The following is a 21,800-nucleotide window of genomic DNA, read 5'->3' as shown; positions in this document are numbered from 1 at the left end:
AACAGCGATTTCCTCCACCAGAAAAAGTAAAATCGCTGCTACTGCATCGATTTTGCAAAATGTGTTTTTTTTTATAAAAAAATTCAAATCGTTACCTAGGCAGCGATTTTCAAAAAAATATATGAAGCTAATGATAGGTGATGAAAAAATATGAAGATTAACATTATATGACATTGTGGAAATATAAATTAAAGAGGTTAAAAAGTTAGAATTCTATTTGAACTCAAACATAATTTAAATTTAAATTCAATAGAATATTTTTCTTTAGAAAGAAAATATTTTTGTTATCTTACTTATTCTTAATTTTTTTAAAACAATGCATATTTTCTTATAAGCTATATATTTGAATTTCAAAAAAAAAATTTGAAAATCAATAAAATTTGTTTTTCCTACAATTTTTCCATTTTTTTGAAATGAAAATCGCTGCCTAGAATTTTTTTAAAGAAAAGAAATTGCCTTTTAAATTTTTTTTTTAAAGAAAATCGCTGCCTAGGTAGCGATTTGAATTTGTTTTTAAAAATAACATTTTGCAAAATCACTGTAGTAACATCAATTTTGCTTTTTTCCGATGGAAGAAATCGTTGTTGTTCTAGCGATTTTGCCGTTTTGATTAATATAAAATTTTATATACAGTTTTAAAATTTTTGTTAATATTTTATACCTTTAGACTCCGGACTCGTTATAATATAGTCATTTATAAGATTCTCTCGAAGAAAACCCTAAAATATGCCAATAAAAGCTGAGACCCCCCCCCCTCAAAAAAAAAAAAAACAAAAAAAACATACACACACAAAGGAAGAAAAAAACAAAAAAAATCCTCTTTATTGAGAATTTTACAACTTGAATTTACAATCACATACACTATCTAAAGGGCAAAACAACACATCTTGAGTCATACACACTCCAATAACATTTGCAATTAACTTCATAAAAATCAAGTCAAATCTTCATCTGTGACTACGAATAAATTATAACATAAACTAGTGAGAATGGACAAACAAAGATGAGAATGAATTGGAAACCGAAGGAAATTGATGGAATTTTTCTAGGATTTTTCAAATCTAAAATAATTCAAGTGGAAAAATGTACATTTTGTGTATGAAAATGGAAGGGGAGTCGATCAAATGCATGTTTAACAACATGCACTTGTTTAATCTGACACCTAAATGAGTTCTCAACTTGTTGCACCGAATGTAGACAAATTCACATATAGTTTTGTGTTCAAATGCTAAATGATAAATTCATAATTTTTACTAAGATTCTTTGAGTTAATATAGAGTTTTACAATATAGTTGGAATTAGAGAAAATGTTTCTTCATAACAAAACTTAAAGTTACTTTGATGTCAAATCAAAGGAATAGAATTTTTGCACATCACAAAAGCCAATTAATTAGTCAAAGAGAAAGAAATGTGTCTTGGCTGCATTCGAAGCATTCTCACCTCAACCAACAATATCCAAATCCTTTAATATCTCATGCTAATAATATTCGAAATAAAATCCTCAGTGCTCTCCACGTGTCTAATTCTCATTTGGTAACACTTTAAACGTGCTTTCTTTTTAATATTCATAGTCATATATTTATTTTATTCCCCTACTTTTCTTTCTTATATACCCCTTCGACACCCCACCCCAACACCCCACCCCCACACTCAACACTGATTACATTACCAGAAAAATACACTCTTCACAAGAACGTCATTTTGATTGTATTTTTATTTTTAGATAAGAGTTTGTAGTACAGAACAAAGATAACCCACTACCCCCACCCCCATCCCCCAAAAAAGGGACCAAAAAACAAACCAAAATATAATTAAACAAAAAATAAGAGTAAAGTTCGAAGCTTTATAGGGGTCTTCAAAGTTGCTTGTTAGGTCCTCAACTATGCATGAAAATTTTATAGTATTTAGTTACCACTATAGGTTTCTCTGTTGTTGCTTTCTTTGAAGATTCTTGTTTTTTATTTTTTTGGGGTTTAATCTTTATGGTATTTAAAGACTGCTAGTTCTTGGGTTGTTTAAAAATTGTGTCTTTTTTTCTTTATCAAGAAAAGGGGTTGTGGTTTTAGGCGATTCTTGAGTTTCTTTTGCAATTTCAGATCGATGAGAGTTGGTTGAAATTTTGAATCAAAGTGAATTTTGGAGTCAATATTTGGTTTGAGTTGTTCGAAAGTTGTATTGAACAAGTATTAAAGGAAGAAGCTTTGTTTGCATATGAGGGTTGGAGTTTAGTCTAGTATGAAATATCCATTTGGTAGCATGAGAATATAGTATTGACTTTTCAGTGTTGGGGGTAAAAGTGGTTGTTTGCAAGTAATTTGTAGGTTTAAAGTGTGTGAGGGTTGAGAATGAGGCATTCAGGGATAATTTGATTCGAATTTTGCAACTATGAGTTGCAGTAAGAAGAGCAGAGAAAGAGAAGAGGAAGAAAATCCTGTTGGTAGTGTACATAAATATGTTGAAGGTGTTTCGCGGAATGGATCAATAGTACCCTCGACACACTTATCTATTGATGAGAGAGTGTTGGTGGATCCAAAACAACTCTTTATTGGAACGAAAATTGGTGAGGGAGCTCATGGAAAAGTTTATGAAGGAAGGTAGGTAGCGCTGTTCTTGTAATGTTACCTAGGCTAATGATTTCAGATAGCAGTTTCTCGTTGTAGATTCGGAAGGTTGCAATAACAGTATAGAGCTGATTATCTCTGTGTTCTGCCACATTTCATTTCCTACTTCAAACTTGTGATGTTGTAAGCCTGTAACTACTGGATCATGCTGTAGGTGATTGGCCATTGTGACACTGTTCCATTGGTTTACTAGTTAGGCTACTGTTATATAATTAAGAAAGTGTAATATGAGAGTTTGCTTGCCATTTGGAAAGGGCTTACAATTGGAAATTGATACATTCATTGATTCTTACATTGTAACTGCGAGTAATTATTTTCTTCTGGTGATGTTTCTAGTGTGGATATTTTCCTTTGTCTTGTGAAGCAGTCAAACTGACAATATCTGTCATTTTAACTACTTGAAGATATAAAAAACATTTGTGTTTTTTGTTATCTGCTCTGATTTATCGTACATTTTTCATCTATCGAAAAATGCTTCATGTCTCTCCAGGTATGGTGATCGAATTGTTGCAATAAAAGTTCTTAATGGTGGTAACACCTCAGAAGAAAGATCTGCACTTGAAGGCCGTTTTGTTCGGGAAGTTGTTATGATGTCAAGAGTAAAACATGAGAATCTTGTAAAAGTAAGTATCATTTTTCTTTTCCTTCCAAGTTCCTTCAACTCCAAATTAATATTCTGATTATCTTTTCAAAGTGTTGTGTTTAACTTCCTTTGAACAGTTTTTTTTGGTTAAGTTTAGCAGTCAATAAGGTGTTAGCTAGTAATATTCACATACACGGTTATTTACGTTCTGTAGTTAGTTCATGTTCCTTTGCCTATTATGTAACTGGTGCTAAACCTTTTACATTTTTTGGGCCATTCATATGATGGTTCATGTTTGCAGTTTATTGGAGCTTGCAAGGATCCTTTGATGGTTATAGTTTCAGAGCTACTTCCTGGAATGTCTCTTCGGAAGTACTTAGTCAGCATTCGACCAAACGTGCTTGACCTACACGTCGCCTTAAATTATGCTCTTGACATTGCTCGGGCCATGGAATGTTTACATGCCAATGGCATTATACATAGAGATCTAAAACCTGGTACCACTTGGCTAGCCGACTGTAGAAGAATTTCTTCTTTTTGTTAATGTAGTTTTTCATTGAAATGTTAAACAGGCCAAATATTATGTTTTTTGGACTATATTCTTTTATCCATCAATATTTTACTGCTGGAAGAGTTCTTTTTTCTGGGTTATCTTATAATTTATGTTGGCTCTTCTATGGTCAGTAATCTAAATACCATTGAAGGAAGAGGTTATTAGTGCAGACATTGTGGTATACATTTCTGGCTCCACCTATCACTTCATCGCTTGCTATCTCACTTTTTTAATTCTTGTAAAAAGAATCTCAAATGTAGTAAAGCCAACAGAGGATATCAAACTCATATTTAGTTGATATTTTCCCTTGATGTGTGGTTCAATTCATGCTGCTAACTTGGAGTATATTCTTAAGTTGGCATCACCCGCTGTTTACCTTCCCTATTTAATTCATTAATGTGCATTCTTTTGTAATCTTCTCATGTCTAAGAAAGAGCACATGTGAAATGTCATTCATGCAGACAATTTGCTGCTCACGGCCAATCAGAAGTCTGTGAAGCTGGCAGATTTTGGGTTAGCAAGGGAAGAGACCCTTACAGAGATGATGACAGCAGAAACTGGGACATACCGGTGGATGGCACCTGAGGTTTGTATCTATTTAAGCACGTGTTTATCAACCCGATAATATCACGAGTGAACCGTTTAGTTTTCTCCATTAGGCATGTAAATCAACCCCTCTTTGAAATTTGTTGGTTGTTATATTGTTACCAGATTTTTTTTTTTTAAAAAGAGGTTGTTGGTTGTTATTATCTCATATGCATTTATCAATATCTTTTTGTATGAAAGATTAAATTATTTACATGGTTGATAAAATGGTTAGGGCAGTAACTATAATTCCACTATTGGAACTTGAGAAGACTACACGTTGCAATTTCTCATCTGATAGATTCGTAAAGGCTGGGAATTATGATGTGGAATAGGATTATTTACCTGCTGCATAGGAATATATGCTCAAGTAGTGACCCATCAGAATTCTTTGCAAGTTAAAGGTGAAATATGATACATTGAATGTGTTATGATCCTTGGTTATAGATCTAGTTATTGGACTCTGCAAGATAAAATTTGAAGTTTTTTTTCTACGACGTATGGTGTAATGTTGGTTAGTTAAGAGAGAACCTGCAATCTCTTGAGTTGAAGTACTCAAAAACTGAAATTACTTTTTTGCTGTCTCAAATAGATTCAATACAACATTTATACGATAACTACCCCTAGAAATTAGGACATGACTTCCTAACATTACAGGAATGAGAAATGCACTATCACAGGAAAATAACTACTACTAGAAAAAACTACTCCTGTAACTATTGGATGACTAAGGAGTGATAACATAACTCTCCTTCTTCAAATTGCACTTGTTCTCAAGCACTAACTGCAGAAATTAGTATTTCCCTCTCCAACAAACTCTTCCTCATCGTCTATAAGTCAATCCAGTATAATTTCTTGCATTGATGACCTCGGGTGAATGGTTCATCACAGTTGAAACAAATTCCCTGAAGTCGCCTTTCCTCCATTTCAGATCTGGTTAGTTTCTTCACAAATCTGGCATGTTGTTGAGGTGAGAAATCTTTTGTATTGGATTTGCAAGCATCTAATGATTGCGAACAAATGGGTTGTTCCTTGCGTTCATAAAGTCAGCGATAAACTCATTGCCATAGCCAAATCTGTAGGATTATGCAACTTTACCTCAATTGCGCAGTAAGACCACATCTATAAAGTTTAATTTGTTGCGACTGAGTGAGTGTACTAGCTTGCGAATTAAATGCTCAAACTTTTCTGGGCAATTTGTCAAAGACCCGATTTGGCATAATTTAGCCAATTCTCCCAATTTCTAACTTATGATTGGTGGCCCAAAGTGAAGGTTACATTGAAATTTGAATTCAGTCCACGATGGTTGAGGTATCCGTATATCTATCTCTAGTTGAAGAAATCAAAGTTGTGCGTTAAAGAAGCAAGTCCAACCTTTTCTTCTCTAGAGTTTGTTGTTGTTGAAAGAAGTTTTCATATATGTTCAACCATCTCAAAGGGTCCTCTTGGCTATCAAATCGTGGGAAGTCCAACTTTGTATGTCGAGGAATGATGAAACTTCCTCCTACTTCTGATCCCGATCCTCCTGCCACTTCATTTTTTCCCTTCCAAAAGCGAACCAGTCTTGTATTTTCATATGAATCAAAATCGACCTTAGAATTCTCGAAATCCTATGTGAGTGCATCCAAATGAGCATTTATTGCTTCCTGTCTAGCCAAATTGGCTGCACGTTCTTCTTGGAACAAGTTCACCAATTATATGAGTTGATATTTAATTTAATGTCTCATAACTCCTGTCTTTGATACCAAATTGTTATGATCCCGTGTTCTGGATCTAGTTATGGAACGCTGCAAGATAAAATCTGAAGTTTTCTTTCTACGACCTATGGTGCGGTTCATTAAGAGAGAACCTGCAATCTCTCGAGTTAAAGTACTCAAAAACGAAAATTACTTTTCTACTTCTCTTTCTGAGACAAACAAACATAGATTTAATACAAGACAAACAGAGACAGATTTAAATACCACACTTATAAGATAACTACCCCTAGAAACTAGGACATGACTTCCTAACATAATTGGAATGAAAAACTGCACTATTACAAAAAAATAACTACTACTAAATAGAACCTATTGGATGACTAAGTAGTGATAACAAAATGTAATGATTTGAAAACCAAATTTACATCCTATTTACCCACCCCTAGAAATTGTAGCATGCAAAAGGAGTTTTCTCAACTTATACACTATCCACTTTTAACATGTTTCACTTTTCGAAAGTCAATTTGATTAATTTTTAAAGTTAAATTAGATTATAATTTGATATTTTAAACCAAAAAAAAAAAAATAGATACTTATAATTTGCAGGAAAAGTACTAAAATTCCAATTTTCACATATCAATATGATGAAAAAAATATAGCGAAAAGGGTTAAAAATACCCCTCAACTTTGTTTTATTGGTTGATATGCCCTTACCGTTAAATTAAAGTTATTTTTACCCTTCCGTTATTAATTTCAACATTTATACCCCTATGTTGACGGAAAGTCCCGAATTGACCCGATTTTAATTAAAATTACCCGATTATATATTTTAACCCCTAACTTGACCCAAAATCTTCTTCACCTCCTGTTTCTATAGCAAAAGCTCAAGAACTTCTCCACCTTCAAAGGTCCATACTTGCCCAACAAATCAACAAAACACCCATCATCTTCCCCTAAAATCTATCTGCTTTGAGAACCCAAATTGGCAAGAACTCATATCGGAAAGCAAAAATGATGCACATGACCTTTTATTGAGGTAAAAAAGTTACCCTTTCTGGAGAACTGAACGCTGTCACCGCCGCCGCTAGCGTCGCCATAAATGCTCCTCTGCTTTACACTTTTTGACCGTCGGTGGTAAGTGGAACTCGGCGAGATTCGCTACGGCGATCGTTTGGATCAATTCGACATTGGGTATATGCTTATGTTGGCTGTTCGGCATTTTGTGGCTATCGTTCTGGGCTTGGCGATCGAATATAATCTATTTAGGATCGGTGAGGATGATGTCAGCGTTGATAATCCATGTGATTGTGCTCGATATATAATATTAGTTAATGAATTTGGTTGTATTTATGAATACTGATTCCTTTTAAAATATATCGTAAAATGTCAGTCAAAGTTATTGTTAGACTCTAAAAAAGGTTAAAAGCGGATGGAGGTAGTATTAAAAATGAAATCTATGCCCCCAGGGATTTGATTGTGGTAAGAGCAAAGTGCCTGATCTGAAACCTGCTACATACAAAAGCATGATATTTAAGTCAGAACGGGTGAGGAGGATTGTCCATTATTCACCGAGTTACGAAATCGTGTGATTGTTCCCCAGGAACTTTTCGGTTATCCAAAGAAAACTTTAAAACAAATTCTGTGTAGTTTCTAATATCTTTTCTGTTCTTCTGATTTCTGAATCACAATTTTATGGTCTTGATCTGAAGCAAGCCTTGAACTGTTTCCTTTTTAACTTTCAAAGGTCACAATGGACTGTGTACTTTGGCATGATGATATTCTTATCCAATTTATCATCTTTAAGGCTGTTCTATGTTGTTGTCATCATTTTCCAAATCCCCTTGTAAACTACTATCCTTCTTGGTTAATTTTGTAATTTGGCGCCCTCAAAAGTTTATTGATTTTGTGATATTCCTACTGTAATTCTCCAATGAACTTTCATGAGTTAACTATATATTTTATGATATGATGGTGCACTAGTGCCTTTATCAAGTTCAAATCTTTTGTCCTTTCTCTCTTTGTACTTATTCATTTAAATATGTTCTTACTTGGATCAATTTCAATACATTTTCTATGTTTTATCCTAAATTTTCACGGTTTCCCAATTATCTGAATTAATTGTTGTTGCAGTTGTACAGCACTGTTACATTGCGTCTGGGGGAGAAGAAGCATTATAATAACAAGGTCGATGTTTATAGTTTTGGTATTGTCTTGTGGGAATTACTGACAAACCGCATGCCATTTGAGGGAATGTCGAATTTGCAAGCTGCTTATGCTGCTGCTTTTAAGGTACAAAGGGTTTTCTGTCATCATCAAGCTTTTCCTTGGTATATTTATTGTAGTACAATCGAGTATGCTCTTTGTAATTTTTGATTATGACTGTAAACACAGCCACCCTTTGGAGCAACTTCATTAAGAATCCCAACCCCTGAGCTACAAAACTAGGTGGTTGCTCCATATAGACTTCTTCCTCATGATCACCATGTAGAAAAGCATTCTTAATGTCCAACTGATGAAAAGGCCAATGACGAACGATAGCCATAGATAGAAAAAGGCGGACATATGCTATCTTAGCCACAGGAGTGAAAGTGTCACTATAGTCTAGCCCAAATATCTGAGTATACCCTTTGTCAACAAGGCGAGCCTTAAGTCGATCAACCTGACCGTCTGGGCCAATTTTGACTGCATAAACCCTAGGACAACCAGCCGTAGATTTACCTGCAGGAAGGGAGACAAGCTCCCAACTACCACTTTTATGCAAAGCAGACATCTCATCAACCATAGTATGTCTCCATCCAAACACAAAGGCATAGTGGGTGATGATAGACGATGATAACTTAAGAAGGTATAATGTGGGTTAGTATTTCGAGTGGATCGTATACCTTTTTGAAGTGCAAGTGGTTGGCTAGGAGGAGGCAAGTCCGCAGTAGGAGCAGGGTCTGGCGCATGACATGAAACATTTGGGGCTAGGGATGGACGTTGACGGCGATGATAAGTTTAGTGGTGGCACTACAACTGGAGATAGAATTAACCGTAGATTCTTCAAAGGTTGGCACAGGTAAAAGTTGAGGTATGGGTAAGACCATAGATACATCAGGATGATCAGAAGGTGTATAATAAGGTTGAGACTCAAAAAATGTACATCAGCGGAAATAAGGTATCGATGAAGATCATGTGAATAACAACGATACCCTTTTTGAACTCTAGAGTAACCAAGAAAGACACATTTGAAGGCACGAGGAGCTAATTTATCTTTCTCTGGGGCTAAATTATGAACAAAGCATGTGCTCCCAAAGACACGAGGGGGTATAGATAGAGATGTGACTGAGGAAACAATATGGAATGTAGAACCTGATTCTGAATAGAAGAAGAAGGCATTCTGTTAATTAAATAACAAGATGAAACGATTGCATCGCCCTAAAAACACAACGGAACATGGGATTCAATGAGGAGAGTGCGAGCCGTCTCTATGAGATGCTTATTCTTTCTTTCCGCGACACCACTTTGTTGAGGAGTGTATGGGAATAATTTCTTGGTGAGACATAAATACCTGAAACTGGGATGATAAGGATTCTAAGGCATTATCACTACAGAAAGTACGAAAAGAAACACCAAACTGATTTTGTATTTCAACAGAAACCTTTGAATATAGAAAATAACTCAGAACGATCTTTCATTAAGAAAACGCAAGTGCATCTAGAATAATCATCAATGAAACTAACAAAATAACGACATCCTAAGGTGGAACTGACTCTACTAGGACCCCAAAATATAAGAATGAATTAATGAAAAAATAGACTCGGAACGACCCTCAGTACTACGTGAAAATATAGCACGAGTGTGTTTCCAAGTTGACACGACTTACAATCTAATGTGGATAAACTAGACAAACTAAGCACCATCTTTTGCAGTTTGGATAGACTTGGATGTTCTTAACGTTTGTGAATTAGATCTGGGGAATCTATAACGGAGCATGTTGTTAAGGAATTAGAAGAGGTAAGATAGTAAAGGCCTTGTGATTTATGTCCTGCTCCAATCATCTGTCCCGTACAACGATCCTGCATGAAAAAAATAATCAAAAAAAGTTATGTTACAATGTAGGGCTTTCTCAAACGACTAACGATACTATATTAGAAGGAGAATTAGGGACATAAAGAATAGAGTCTAGGGTGGCAGACGATACGGATTTGGATTTTCCAATCCCTTTTGGATTTGTTTGAATCCCATTGGCTAAAGGAATACTTGGAAGAGATTGTGAATTTACAATATCAACAAAAGTGATTTATTACCAGAGATATGATCAGAAGCCCTCGAGTCTATAAATATAATCCAAGAGTGCTAGAATGTGAGTTATGTGACACACAAGTAAAAGAATTACCCGCAACAAAAATATCAGGTTGTGCAATCGAAACTACTTGCGAAGATGTTTGTTTATTTGCACGAACCAAATGAACTCTCTCTATTCCTTTAGAACAACAGGATCATAAGTGGGTGGTGGATCATGCAAACTATAACATATATCACGAGTGTGTGCGGGTTTATGACAATGACTACACATGGATTGAGGTTTTCCAAAACGTTCTCTCCCTCGTCTATTCTCCATAGACTGGTATACATGCTAGAAACTGCTGAAAGGTGCTACACTAGTCTGAAAATATTAGAAGCTGTCGGAGTTTGCCCACAGTGGTCAGAAATACTAGTCGACCCCTAATTCCAGTGATCGCATCTAGAGAAAACTAGCCGGATTGTGGTCAGAAATACTAGGCAACCCCCAACAAAAGAAAATTGCTCGAGAAAAAGTGACTAGAGCAGCACTCACGCGTCGATGCGTGACTAGATCTCGCCGAAAAATTTCCACCTCCGATCGGCGCGTGGGGGCACGTGGAGGGGTATTTTCCAGTGGGTCTAGTTGGGGTTGGTCGCCTGAGCTTCCCGATCCTCATGACAGTGTTGTCTTTTGCACAACACCTTCAAAACGAAAGATGACGCAAATCAGTCCCACCGTCGTGACCGAAATTTGACGTCGATGACTTGAAGTTCTCACCAATGCTTTGTTACCATGTGAGAAATATATGGGAAAATATTATTGAATTGTATATCTAAATTGTTACATTGAGACCCTATTTATAGACACTATATTAGAATCCTTTTCAACTAGGAATCCTATTCTTGTTCCTTTTTAAGTAGAAAATACTTTTTTTTTCTATCTAATAGTAACAACAACTCCAACAAACGAAGAAGTCCTTCCGCAATGGGGAAAATCACCCAGGTAATGCCACAAAAGGAGAGCAAAAATGCACTTGCCCACCACTTGCATTTAATCTAGAGGAAATGCGATCAACGATTTCCCTCCCTAGTTTTTGAACAATTCATCGAATGATAATGCAGAGTTGCTTTGTTGGTACATATTTAATAAAAGTACATCACTTTCTCTCTTAAAGAAAAAGAATAATTCAATATGAAGTTGCTGCCATTAAATCCTTTGGTGTTCTTCAACCGAACATATATTGGTTGCCTTCTAGCTGATAATACGATAACTGGATAAGCAGGCTTGCTTATGCCAAGAAGCTTATGTTGTGCTTTTAAATTGGAGTGTATCACTGAAGCTGCGACGAGAGTGTTCACTAGTTCTTATAATCTCAGCTGTTTGTCTGCCATGGGTATTTTTAGTCTAAGTTAGAGGTTTATATGTTCAATTAAAGATTGTTAAAGAATGACAAAAGTCCCACATTGGTGGTTAATGAGATAGGTGGACTTTTTATAAGGCTTGGCACAATCCTCCTCCCTTTGAGCTAGCTTTTTGGGTGTGAGTTAGGCCTAGTACCTAATTTAACATGGTATCAGAGCAGGACCCTTCTCACCCGATGTTAGTGCCCCGCAAAATCAAAATTGTCCACGCACCAGATGTTAAGCACTGGGCGTGAGGTGAGTTGTTAAAGAATAACAAAAGTACCACATCGGTGGTTAATGAGATGAGTGAACTCCTCCTCCCTTTGACTAGCTTTTGGGGTGTGAGTAGGCCTAAGACCTAATTTCACGTAGATAAATGGAAGCTGGAGAGATCCTCTATTCTAGAGAACCTTTAGTCAGTTGTAAAAGAGTCATTTTCACATAACTGGAAATGTTATGGCTACAGAGAATTCATGATGTTGGGCTTATAAAGCCTTGGTCTCTCCCACCTCAATAGCTAGCTTTTGGGGTGTGGTTGGGTTGAAGCATTGTTATCAGACCCACCCACTATCCATTCGTGCCCGCCACACCTTAAATGGTGATGCTGGTATTGTAGTGTTGGCCCGGGGATAGAAATGGTCTAACGCACAGCCGTCTAGGATGACAGATATGGAGCTGGTGGTTCGTAATGATCCTATTACAAGGTATGAGACTAAAATCTCACATTGATTTAATGCGGAGCTAATGTAGGGCTTATATAGCCTTGGGCTCTCGCACCTCAAGAGCTAGCTTTTAGGGTGTTGTTCTCCCAGAGTTCTATCAATTCATCTTCTTAATAATAGAAAAATTCCGAGAATCAGTGGTAAAGGGTTTGAAATTCGGTGGACAATAGGTCACTTCTTCAACCTCTTTCCACTCAAATACCACACTTTTATCAGTGACAGGATTGAACTTGTGGATGTGCCTAACAACACATCACAGGCTGTGCTCATACCACGAGACCATAAGCTCGGAGTGGGATTTACAGAGGATTCATATAGCTTATTTCAACATATTTAGTGTTGAGAACTAGTTATTTGTTGGTTGTTTTTATTAGTCTTTTCAATGGGGCTAGGAGATGAAACAATAGGGTGGTGGTGAGACTGATTTAATTTGTCAAGGCCTTTTACAAAATTGAGTTTGGAGAAAGAAAGAGTTTGATCCTACAACTAATTGCTTTGATGAGTGAGAGACCAGATATGGGAGGATCTGAAAGTAAGTGTAATAGGTATCATTGTTCCGCAGTGCAGTGTAATAGGTATTATTGTTCTGCAGTGCTTGTGTATATAAAAGGGTCTAGATGACAAATCACATCACATGAAAATAGAGATGTACAATACCTAAATTAGTAGAAGTTGAATAGGCACTCAAGCTGCACAGGTTAGGTCTTCAAGGTTTTGATACTTGTAGTTTATAGAACTGAATTTATTCTTTATTATGTCAACATTACGTGTATATATACACTAGAAAGAAGCATCAATAAAGGTAAGAAAATATCCTACATATCTCTCCTATCTATAGAAGGTAATAGAATATATTTACAATATTTTGTAACACTCCCCCTCAAGCTGGAGCATATATATTAATCATGCCCAGCTTGTTACACAAATAGGTAACTCGAGCTCCATTCAATGCCTTTGTGAACAAATCAGCTAGTTGCTCTCCAGTCTTCACATAGCCCATGGAAGTCAGGTTTTCTCGGATCTTTTCACGAATAAAATGACAGTCCACCTCAATGTGCTTAGTTCTTTCATGATACACTGGATTTGAGGCGATATTAAGAGCAGCTTGGTTATCACACCAAAGTTTCGCAGGTGTGGGATACTTCAATCCAACTTCACTTAAGAGGTGATGTATCCACATAATCTCACATGTGGATTGTGCCATAGCTCTATACTCGGATTCTGCACTGGATCGAGATACAACATTTTGTTTCTTACTTCTCCATGACACCAAGTTTCCACCCACAAAGACATAATAGCAGTAGTAGACCTATCAATCTTGGATCCAGCCTAATCGGCGTCTTCAAAACACTCAACGCGAGTATGTCCATTGTTACTATATACTATGCCAAGTCCAGGGGCGCCTTTCAAGTAGCATAATATTTGCTCCAAAGCTGCCCAATGTTTTACCGTAGGCGTGGTCATGAACTGATTAAACACTAAATGCAAAAGCAATATCCGAACAAGTTACAGTGAGATAGTTTAGTTTTCCAATTAATCTCCTGTACCTCTCTAGATCATCGAAGGGGTCACCATCATCTTTGTGAGCTGCATATTGGAACCATTGGAGTATTACAAGGCTTGGCTGCTGACTTTCCAGTTTCCTCAAGAAGGTCAAGGATATACTTTCTTTGAGATAAAAATATTCCCTTCTTACTCCTACTTACTTCTATTCCCAAGAAGTATTTCAGTTGTGTTAATTTTTTCGTGTGAAATATCGAGTGCAAGAAAGATTTGAGAGAGAATATTCCAGCACAATCACTCTCGGTGATGACAATGTCATCAACATATACAACAATATGAATAATGCCAGTTGTTGATTGTCTGTAGAAGACCGAATGATCATATTTGCTCTTTGTAAGACCAAACTTTTGAACTACCTCACTAAATTTCCCAAACCAAGAATGTGGACTTTGTTTCAAACCATACAAAGATTTCTTCAAGTGACAAACTTTCCCATTCTCCTCCTGAGCAACAAAACTGGGTGGTTGCTCCATATATACTTCTTGGAGATTCCCGTGAAGAAATGCATTCTTGATATCCAACTGATGTAACGACCAATTCTTGGAAGCAGCTAGAGAAATAAACAAGCGAATGGAAGTGACTTTGACCACCGGAGAAAAAGTATCAGAATAATCCACTCCATAAGTATGAGCATATCCTTTAGCCACTACTCTAGCTTTAAGCCTCGCCACAGAACCATCAGGATTTACTTCGACCGTAAAAACCCACTTACATCCCACTACCTTATTTCCTCTTGTTAAGTCCACCAAATTCCCAGTGTGATTTTCATCTAAAGCATGTATCTCCTTGAGTATTGCATCATACCACCCAGGGTGACTCAAAGCTTCCTAAACTGTTTTGGGTGCAAAAATGGAAGCTAGAGAAGCAATCAAAGAGCAAGATGCAGGAGACAAGTGGTCATATGAGATAAAATTAGCAATGGAATATATTGATTGACACTGACGCTTACCTTTGCGAAAAGCAATGGGAATGTCAAGATTTTCTGTTGGAGAGGGATTGATCGGAGGAGGATCTAATGACGATATAGTTGGTGCAGGACATGTATCATTGGTGGCTTGTCGCCTAGAATAAACTTGAATTATCGGTGGCTTTGTTGGAGCAGGATGAACATCAGAAGACACATTCTCAGTTGACTGCTCAACACTACCACAAACTTCCTTATGGTGTTCTGAGCTCGGTTGAGTGGTATTATAAATGAGCCATTCTTCTTCTTCTTGTCTCTGAGTAGGAGAACTGTCCGGAGAAGAAAAAAAGGAAATGCTCTCAGAGAACACCACATTTATCGACACCATGTATCTGTTAAGGGTTGGAGAGTAGCACCGATAACCCTTCTGTAAGCGAGAATATCCCAAAAAGACACTTCAAAGCCTTTGGATCTAGTTTAGTAACATAGGGTCGCACATCACGAACATAACAAGTACTTCCAAACACCTTTGGCTCTAATGAAAATAATGGTTTATTCGGAAAGAGAACACCATATGAAATATCCCCATTAAGCACTGTGGATGAATTGCGATTAATTAAAAAACTAGTTGTGGATACCGCATCCTCCCAAAATTGCTTAGGTACCTTCATTTGAAATAGCAAAGCACAAGCAGTCTCTAGCAAGTGTCTATTTTTTGTCTCAGCTACTCCATTCTATGAGGGTGTATCCACACACAAAGATTGATGAAGAATACCATATTGATTCATGTAGTTCTGAAATGATGTTGACATGAATTCTTTAGCATTATCACTCCTCAATATATGGATAGAGGCATTGAACTGTGTCTTAATTTCAACACAAAAATTAGAGAAATGGGAGAACACTTCAGAACGATTTTTCATAAAGTAAATCCATGTCATTCGGGAAACATCATCCACAAAAGTAACAAAATATCTGAACCCAACTTTAGACACAGCAGGACATGGTCCCCAAATATCTGAATGAACTAACTCGAAAGCAAACTCAGCCTGCTTATTATTCCTAGGACTTAACAAGCTTCTATGGTGTTTTGCAAAATGACAAGACTTACAATCTATTGAAGGTACATTATGAAATTGAGGACATAATTTCTTCAAAACTGGTAGAGAAGGATGTCCCAAACGACAATGTACTTTAAATGACGAGACGATACTGGAGCAAGCAACTGATGGAGGCGCCCATTCATCAATAACGCAGAGACCGTCTGATACATATCCTTTACCAATAATCTGTTTCGTCATAAGAAAAGACAATAATCAGGATATAAGGAGACAAAACATTGTAGTTCTTTGGTAAGTTTACTCACAGAGATCAGATTAAAGGCAAGACTAGGTGGTCCTAGAACAGAGGACAAAGTAATAGATGAAGTGGGGTTTACGATTCCAGATCCTTCAATGGCATAACTAGATACATCAGCTATGGTAACAGTGGATGGTACTTTATGTGACCGGAATTTAGAGAATATTTTGGGATTACATGTCATGTTATCTGTGGCACCCGAATCAATGATCCAGTTGCTTGAGGAGGAAATGAGACATTTGTTACCTGACTCAGTAAGGGCACGGGCTAGAGTGTTTCATTCGTTGATTCCTGATTCTTTGTAAATCTAGCATACTTATTAGTTGAGATTGTAACAGTTGAGGGTGAACCAGATGTTTTTTTTTTTGATAATGGTAACTTTACTTTTATATATCCACAGGTTTAATACAACCATAGTGTAGTACCCCTTGAAAAGTATTACAACTTGCAAATTGTGATTCAGTTCTGTGCCTTACAAAACGTTAAAAACATCACAGTATCTTCTGTTTGAGCTAGTAGTTTTTGCTCACACCAAAAATAATAAAGGCTAAACAATTCATTTTAAGATTCTGAATGTTGTTTTGAGTCCCCTCAAAGCACCTTTTGTTCCTCTGAATCCAGATTGACCACCAATCCATGCTGGGACGATCTTCCATTTTTCTTCCGTCTTGCTCACATTGCCATCCATATTCCAGCATCTTAGTACGTCTGCAATACTTCCATGTTTGACCCAACTAATCCCTTTCCAACTGATGAACATCCTCCAAAGCTGATCTGTCCATTTGCAGTGCAAAAAAAGATGGTTGATTGTCTCAGCTTGTTCCCCACATAAAAAACAGCCACCGGTTAGTTGGTAACCACTTTTGTTCAGGTTATCATGAGTTAACACTGCTTCTTTGGCCAGAAGCTAGATGAAATAGTTAACTTTGTAGGGAATTTTTGGTTTCCATATCATCTTCCTAGGCCAATCTCTTTCCTTCACCACTAGATTATCATGAGGGTGAACTAGATGTGGCAACAACAGTGGCAGTCTGAGTCTGAAGTTGTTGGTTGCGATTCTGTAATTTCTTACCGTTTCGCCTTATGTGCCCGGGTTCCTTACAATAGCGACAAATATTGTCGTTGATCCATCTCCCAGCATCATTGTCACCTCCTTTGTTATTGTTCCATCTCCCAGTGTTATTGGTGTTGTTCCACCTTCCTACATCATTGTTATGATTCCATTTCCATGCAATCATTGTTATCGTTTTATCTCCTGCATATTATTGTTGTTCCATTTCCCTGCATTATTTCTTCCTTCTCCTCCTTTTGCAACAAGCACATTGGTTTGTTGGTTGGATGGAGTACTCTCTGTGCGCAACACTCGACTGAAAACATTTTTGAGAGAGTTGATCTCAGAACTAGACAGAATATGTGATTTAGCAGTCTCAAACTCAGATGGGAGTCCAGTTAAAAAACTCATTATAGCCATTTTTCCCTCTAAGCATGCTGCACCCTGATATCAGTACTGAATGGTAGAAGTACATTCAGTTCGTTATATGTTTTCTTGAACTCCATGAAGTATGTAGTGAGTGACTTAGCTTCCTTCTCAGAACGATAGAAAGCCTTAAAAACTAAATAAGTCCGAGATAAATTACCTTTGCCAGAATATAAATACTCAAAATAATCCATTAACTCTTTCACAAACTCATAGTGATTAACCAAACCAACAACTTCATTGTCAATAGAATTTATAATTTGCAAGAGTAGTCTAGCATCATCTCTAAGCCAAGTCTTTTTAGTATCATCAGTTGGAGGATCTTGGATAAGATGGTCATCCTTTTCAACATTACGCAAGTAGACCCTAATTTTTTTTACTCCAATCTAAATAACTAGACCCATTTAATTTATTATCAGTAATTTTGGACAATGCTGGAACAATTCCAGTCATGGCAAATTTATCATCAGACATTTTAACTAGTGTATGTCCAAGAAATTGATCAAGAAGAGTAAAGGATAAAAAAAATCTGACACCAAACTGGTCCCATCAGCCACAATAGCGCAAAACTATTTCCAGATTTTATGTCACAGATGCAAATGATAAAAACCAAACCTGGAAGTGAAGAATTATTATCCTGCAGTGATTTTAACACCAAAAATCAATCCTGCAGTACGTTGGAACAGATGAAACGATGCTGGGACAGAAAGCCTAGAGGTATTCTACCAAAACCCAAGTAGCCGAAATCTTTTCCTAAGATGCTAGGAAAAGTTTCGAAGTTTCTGAACCAAAATCTGGAGCCCTATTGGCTCTGATACCATGTAGTTTATAGAACTGAATTCATTCTTTATTATATCAACATTACATGTATATATACACTAGAAAGAAACATCAATAAAGGTAAGAAAATATCCTACATGTCTCTCCTATCTATATAAGGTAATAGAATATATTTACAATATTCTGTAACAATAATGATAAGATTACACATGATAAGTTAGCCACACTCAACTTCTCACAACTTGACCTCTTTCGCTTGCAGCTATATCGTTACAAAGTTCTCAAGTATTAGGTGGTCTAATAAATGGTGGCATGATAAGTAGCATTTTTGTATCTAACATCGAAGAACATTTTACCACCTCAAACTAAAGGGTACCAGTGTCGGAGGATGTGACCATCTCATTTAAAAGGTTAAGCGGTTAGGAAGAACACACTTTTAATTACTGAATTATATTTTGTCTCAACACGCCTCTTCACATGTGAGCCTAATTTGTTTTTAGCCAAACTCCTTGAATATTTTTCTTGCTTGGTGGTGGCTGTGAGATTTGTACCCAGAACTTCTTGCCTGCTCTAGTATTATGTTTAAATGTACGACCATCTCATCCAAGAGTTTAAATATTTAAGAGCACATTTTTTTATTACTTAATTATATTGTGTCTCAACTCTCAACGTTAATAAAGAAATACTTAATGGCATTGAGAAATAAATGTTACCAGGTCCTCTTTGCTATCCGACCACAATACTCAAAAGCAAAAAATGCAAAAACTATCTGTCTATTGTGGCTTTAAGCTCAAAACATGAGTAAAGCGTGGACTTAAGCGAAGAAAGTCACAATGAAAGGAAAAATAAGAAGTAGAAAGGTAATGCATAAAAATTTAACTATAATAACACACTAATTATTTGGGATAAGAAATGAAAAGCTATAATTAAGATAGATAGATATATGTGAGTGTGTGCAGGTACTATCATGTTAATCAAGTTCAATGACTTAATTATTTTATTAGTTGAAAGGATGTAGTTTAGGTGTGTTAGGTATGAAGGAAAATAGTTTCTACCAAAAATGTTTTCCTAGAAAATATTTAATTGGTAAATAAGTGAGTTTCTTACTTACATTTTCTAGTTTTGGGTAAGTAAAAAAATAATATTCCAAGAGCATTTATGTGTGAGCATGGGTGGGAGTGGAGGGGGTGGAATTGTCAAGTGATGGGGGTTGGGACGTTGGGTGGGTGGGGTTGAGACAATAAACTTGGAAGTTATTCATGGAAACTTGTTTTCCCTACTTCCATTAGGAAACTCATTTTCCTCATTTTTTGATCAATCAAACATGAGAAAATTGGAAAATACCAAACACATACCCTTAGATTTTTGGATTCTAAGCTAGATTTCTTGTATTATTAGTTTCTTATTCCTAATCTAGAAGTTCAGTCATGCCGTTTACCTAACAACAAATGTATTCAATTTGTCAAGTATATCCATTGTCTAGTATTGTGCTCTTAAAGACACAGCCCATTAGTGAAGATGCACTCACCTTAGGACCTTGTTTCACGCATTGAAGCACTAACTAGTGAGGCAAAGCACACCACCTGCGGTTCATCAAGATTCAGGTTTTAAACATGCTTTAAGAATTAAGCGAGTCTTTAGCCTCAATTATCCCGATAAACTTCTACTTTTCTTTTGGAGTTGCATCGAAATATCGTCTGCTTCCCTTGTTACAATCACAAACTCTTAAAGGGGCTCGTGTCTTCTCATAACAATACAGTTGCCTATTTTTCTATGATGCAAATATTATTGTGCCGTGTTTCTAACGCTTCTCTTGTTTATCATACCAAGTCAAAGTGGACAAGCAAATTCGGATGGAGAACTAAATTCATCAGGAATGTCCTCAAATGCCCGAAATCATTCGTTTATGCATGTCACAGATTTTAATTTAAATTCTACAACATGGGGTGCGTAATTGTCTAGTTACATTTGTATGATGATCAAGATCATGTCTGCTTCAGGGGATTCTTTCTCTTGATTAATTATGAAATCAGGGGATTCTTTCTCTTGATTAATTAGGTTTCATAACTGTTGTTGCAAAAGTCATTGTTAACATTCGTTGATATCCATGCATTACAGTTAGGTGTATATGAGGTTAACTCGAGTAACATTGTGCTCTTAGATGAGATGTGATAATCTCCTTTGTTTTTATAGTGATGGTGCAGTTATAACATTTAACTCTGAAGAGTGTATGCTAAACTATCATTTGTCTTTTGACTTTTTCCATGAGATACTGATCTTTTTTTTTTCTTCTGGAGTTCTTCTGAGTTAACACATGATCTTCGTGTTGCTTTATGTATTAAATTGGTTTATGAACTGGAAATGCAGCAAGAGAGACCTAGTCTTCCAGAAGATATTTCTCCTGACTTGGCATTTATCATGCAATCATGTTGGGTGGAAGACCCTAACATGCGACCAAGCTTCAGCCAGATAATCCGGATGCTTACTGCATATCTTTTCACACTTCCACTACCCTCACCGTCTCTACTGGCAACAGAACCAGTGGAGCAGACGGTTGCCAGCAATGGTACTATTGTTGAGTTTTCTGCACGAGCAAAGGGAAAATTTGCTTTCCTTCGCCAACTTTTTGCTGCAAAGAAGGCTAAGAACTCACAGTAAGCAGGAAAAAATCAACACTCGCTGTTCCAGCTCAGTGTCAGGGATTAGAAGTGTTGAACAGAAACAATGTTAGCCACTAACCAATAAACAAAACAAAGGAAGGAAACATTAGTTAATGTCACTGTAAAGGAAGCTCGTTAAAAGTACTCTCTTGTTCATATCCAATCCTCAGTTTTATGGGGAACCTGTAGCGTAGACCGTTATAGTAACACTTTTCTTTCACATTATCACTTGGTATCAGGATGATGATGGCTGCTTCCTGACAGATGTTTATAACAATATATGTTGCTCTTCAGAATGCTACTCATCTGTAGCTAATTTGAAAAATATATGTTGCAATTCCTATTCTGAAGTAAGATATTGGCAGGCCCTTTGATGTTTGAATAAATGCTTGTGTATATACAATTATGTTCTTTGTTCGGTCTTTCCCCATGACTGCCTAAAGAAAAATGTGTTACTTGCTCTAGAGAATCTCATAATTGTTCCTGAGCGACTCAAAAGAGATTCTTTAGAGCCTGTTTGGATGGATTTAAGTCAAATGTCATAGGTTTTCTAATTTATGACTTTTGGCTTATTTTAGTTATTTTTGCGTAAAAATTAAGTGTTTAAAAGTTATTTCAGCTTAAAA

The 21,800-nt window shown here is 36.5% G+C and overlaps 1 protein-coding gene across 1 annotated transcript; it reads left to right on the top strand.

Moving 5' to 3' along the window:
• The first annotated feature begins 1,634 nt into the window (after nt 1-1,634).
• On the top strand, nt 1,635-21,577 carry LOC107031610 (serine/threonine-protein kinase STY13). The gene is made up of 6 exons (XM_015233037.2): nt 1,635-2,594; nt 3,112-3,244; nt 3,506-3,701; nt 4,219-4,343; nt 8,170-8,328; nt 20,882-21,577. Exons 1-6 carry the CDS (start codon nt 2,386-2,388, stop codon nt 21,170-21,172), a joined length of 1,113 nt encoding a protein of 370 aa, XP_015088523.1. The 5' UTR covers nt 1,635-2,385; the 3' UTR covers nt 21,173-21,577.
• Nucleotides 21,578-21,800: the final 223 nt, after the last annotated feature.

The sequence above is a fragment of the Solanum pennellii genome, chromosome 9 (assembly GCF_001406875.1).
Source record: "Solanum pennellii chromosome 9, SPENNV200".
NCBI classification, from domain to species: Eukaryota; Viridiplantae; Streptophyta; class Magnoliopsida; order Solanales; family Solanaceae; genus Solanum; species Solanum pennellii.
The sequence above is the reverse complement of the archived record's forward strand: the minus strand, read 5'-3'. Positions and strand labels throughout refer to the sequence as shown.

Bases quoted from the DNA above. Each gene is read 5' to 3' on its own strand.
- LOC107031610 (XM_015233037.2), top strand. From the start codon at position 2,386: ATGAGTTGCAGTAAGAAGAGCAGAGAAAGAGAAGAGGAAGAAAATCCT. The intron at 2,595-3,111 runs GTAGGTAGCGCT...ATGTCTCTCCAG, and splicing joins GGAAAAGTTTATGAAGGAAG to GTATGGTGATCGAATTGTTG. The intron at 4,344-8,169 runs GTTTGTATCTAT...TTGTTGTTGCAG, and splicing joins ACCGGTGGATGGCACCTGAG to TTGTACAGCACTGTTACATT.